Below are 2,707 nucleotides of genomic sequence, written 5' to 3' on the forward strand. Positions count from 1 at the left end.
TTGTCTGTGCCTTTCCCCCCTCTTTTTCTCTCGCCTTTGGGCCCACTCACAACAACAGTGCGAAATTTCAGAGTTCCTTCGTTGTTCTACTCGTGCATTTGTACGTCGGCGGTAGGGGACCATCTCTTCTCTGCGCTTGGCTGAGACGTCTTTGCTGCAGGGGGGCTTTTCTTTTCGTTCCATCACTTACTAATTGTGTCGGCGCACCTTCTTAGTTTATCTTCAGTTTTTTCCTCACCTCTCTGCGCTCCTCCCCCCGGTTCCCGCTGCTCTACAGAATGATGGCCCGCCTCAACTCTTCTTGCATCTCAGTGCCGACGCATAGTACCACTCACCATCGTGCTGCATCCCCTGCAGCGCTGCTGCCATCCGCCTCCATTCTGTCGCCACCTGCGAGAGAGGAGAGTGCTACTGGTGTTGCGGATTCCCACGCTGATGAAGGATGCAGCAACGACACTACGACTCCACAGATGGTGAATGCGGTGAGCCCATTCGTGAGAAGTGACAGGATGAAGAAGATCGCCTCGGACACCAGCAGCTCCAGCGGCTCCAATCACTCCCATCCCCGCACTACCGTACAGAGGAATCGAGCACCAACGATGAACACACGTCCACGCTCTGGGGCAGTGGCACCTAGGAAAGGCCGCAGCACACGGGCTACCACTGCCGCTGCCGCACAGATCACTGCTTCCGAAGAGAACAATCTGCACAACAGCAACCTTTTTATTTGCAACCTGGACACGAAGGTGAGCCAGGTGGAGCTCGAGACGGCGTTTGCCGAGCATGGCACGATCTTGAGCTCCGCCGTGATGCGTGACATCCACACAGGAGAAAGCCTCGGCACCGCATTTGTGCGTATGAGCTCGCACGATGAGGCCCGACGCACGATGAAGGCGATGAACGGTGTTCACGTCGGCTCACGTTCCATTTCTGTTCAATGGGCGAGGCGCAGTGAGGGCGCGCCGGTTGGTGAAGCGCGCAAGAAGATTATGAAGCTGTTTGTGCGCAACATCCCGCTGGACTGCACGAAGGTCGATTTGGAAGAGTTGTTTGGGGTGTACGGCGGTGTGCGCCAGGTGACGCTGCACAAGGATACGTCACCGGTGCAGGATGAGACGATGATGCGACTGATCGCGTTTGTGATTTACACCGAGGAGGGCGCGGCGGAGCGGGCGGCGCGGGAGGTGCACAACACGAAGCCGTTCGCGTCGTGCCACGGCATCCCCATCATGGTGAAGCTAGCAGAGGATCTGGTGAAGCACTACCGCGTGCACAACCACCAACACCAGCAGCAGCAGAGCGAGTTGAACCATACCGTTTCGTCTGCCAAGCGACGACTTCGGGGCAGCAGCAGGCAGCGAAACATCAGGGCTCGCACTACGAGTGAGAGCCCTGGTCCCAAACAGATTATCAGAAGTGGTAACACCTGCATCAGCCCGAGCAGCCGCGTTTTTCAGTCATGCGGCACCGATGCATCAATGACGGATATGTGTATGGCCGAAGAGGTCTCGCTCTTCAGAAATTACGCCAAACTCACACCACCGCAGTGCAACGTGCCGCCTGTGAAAGCACCACTGCCCCCTCAACACACAATAAGCTGTGTGAGGGCTATGCCGGCGCCGGCTGCAGCCTCGGTCTTGCCTCTGAACCTTCTTCAGTTTCCGGTGGCAACACCGTTCCTTATTGGCGGAAGCATGCCAGTGGTCGGCACTCTGGAATGCGAAGGAGCGACGGCAGCGCCGCTCGTGGAGGACTCACAGTGGCCCTCGTTCATGGACTTCTCTGGCCGCCAGACGCAGGGGAGTTTTTTCTCCAGCGGCTCGGCACTGCAGGTGTCGCAGCTCGCGCCGCCTAAGGAGCAGCAGTTTCGCCAACTGCAGGTTCCTCAATTCAGCCAGATTCCCATCACTGCACCAGCGATACCCAGATTCTATCACTTGCTGGTAGATCACACGATGCCGGAGCTGCCGGACGCAGGTGCTGCTGCGGCGATTCCAACCCGTCACCCCACAACGCTTCCGACCCTGGGCCACTTCATGAAGATCTCAAAGGCCACCGTGTCCTCGAGCCCAGGGGAAGAGCGTGCCCTGCAGGTCGTCGATGCGACCTCAACAACGCCTCCGGCCTCGCTGCACTCAGGGCAGAGCGTTGCAATGGCGTCGCCCAAGTCGCCGCAGACGTACCGCCACAACCCCTACATAAACTGCAGCTTCATTCGCGTGGGGTGAAAGGTTTTCTGTTCTCCTGTTCTCTCTCTCTCTGTGCCGTGCAGAACATGCGGATTTTTACCGCTCCTTCTGGTCATGCTGAGGGTCTTCATCTGTGACTGGCTTGTATAGCGCTGGAAGTACGTGTGGAGTCTCTCTTCTACTTCGTTCTTCCCTTTCGCTATGCTGTGTATATGCGTGCACACGCACCTCATCACCGTCTCTTTAGGGGGAGAGGGAGCGAGGAACGAAGACTTGGACACCATTTGCCACACGTGTGTGCACGTATTCTTTATTTAGTTATTTTCGCCGCTGCTGCTGTACGCTTTCTCTTGAGGTGTAGATGTGCGTGCTGCCTTGTGGAAGTTTGGCGAACCGCAGCCACCGCTGACGCAGTGCTTGTCTGGGTTTTTATTTTCGTTCCTGGTCCTGTTGAGTTTCCGCTCTATTGGTTGTGCTGTTTTTTTTTTTTAGTTTCACTGCTCTCCACTTCACGCCTT

General features: G+C 56.7%; 1 protein-coding gene across 1 annotated transcript; it reads left to right on the forward strand.

Moving 5' to 3' along the window:
- Window positions 1-281: 281 nt before the first annotated feature.
- Window positions 282-2,228, forward strand: LPMP_291410 (RNA binding protein, putative; the record flags this gene model as incomplete). The annotated part of the gene is made up of 1 exon (XM_010702446.1): window positions 282-2,228. The coding sequence occupies one exon, from the start codon at window positions 282-284 to the stop codon at window positions 2,226-2,228; it is 1,947 nt and encodes a 648-aa protein (XP_010700748.1).
- Window positions 2,229-2,707: the final 479 nt, after the last annotated feature.

This window comes from Leishmania panamensis (assembly GCF_000755165.1).
Source record: "Leishmania panamensis strain MHOM/PA/94/PSC-1 chromosome 29 sequence".
Lineage (NCBI taxonomy): Eukaryota > Euglenozoa > Kinetoplastea > Trypanosomatida > Trypanosomatidae > Leishmania > Leishmania panamensis.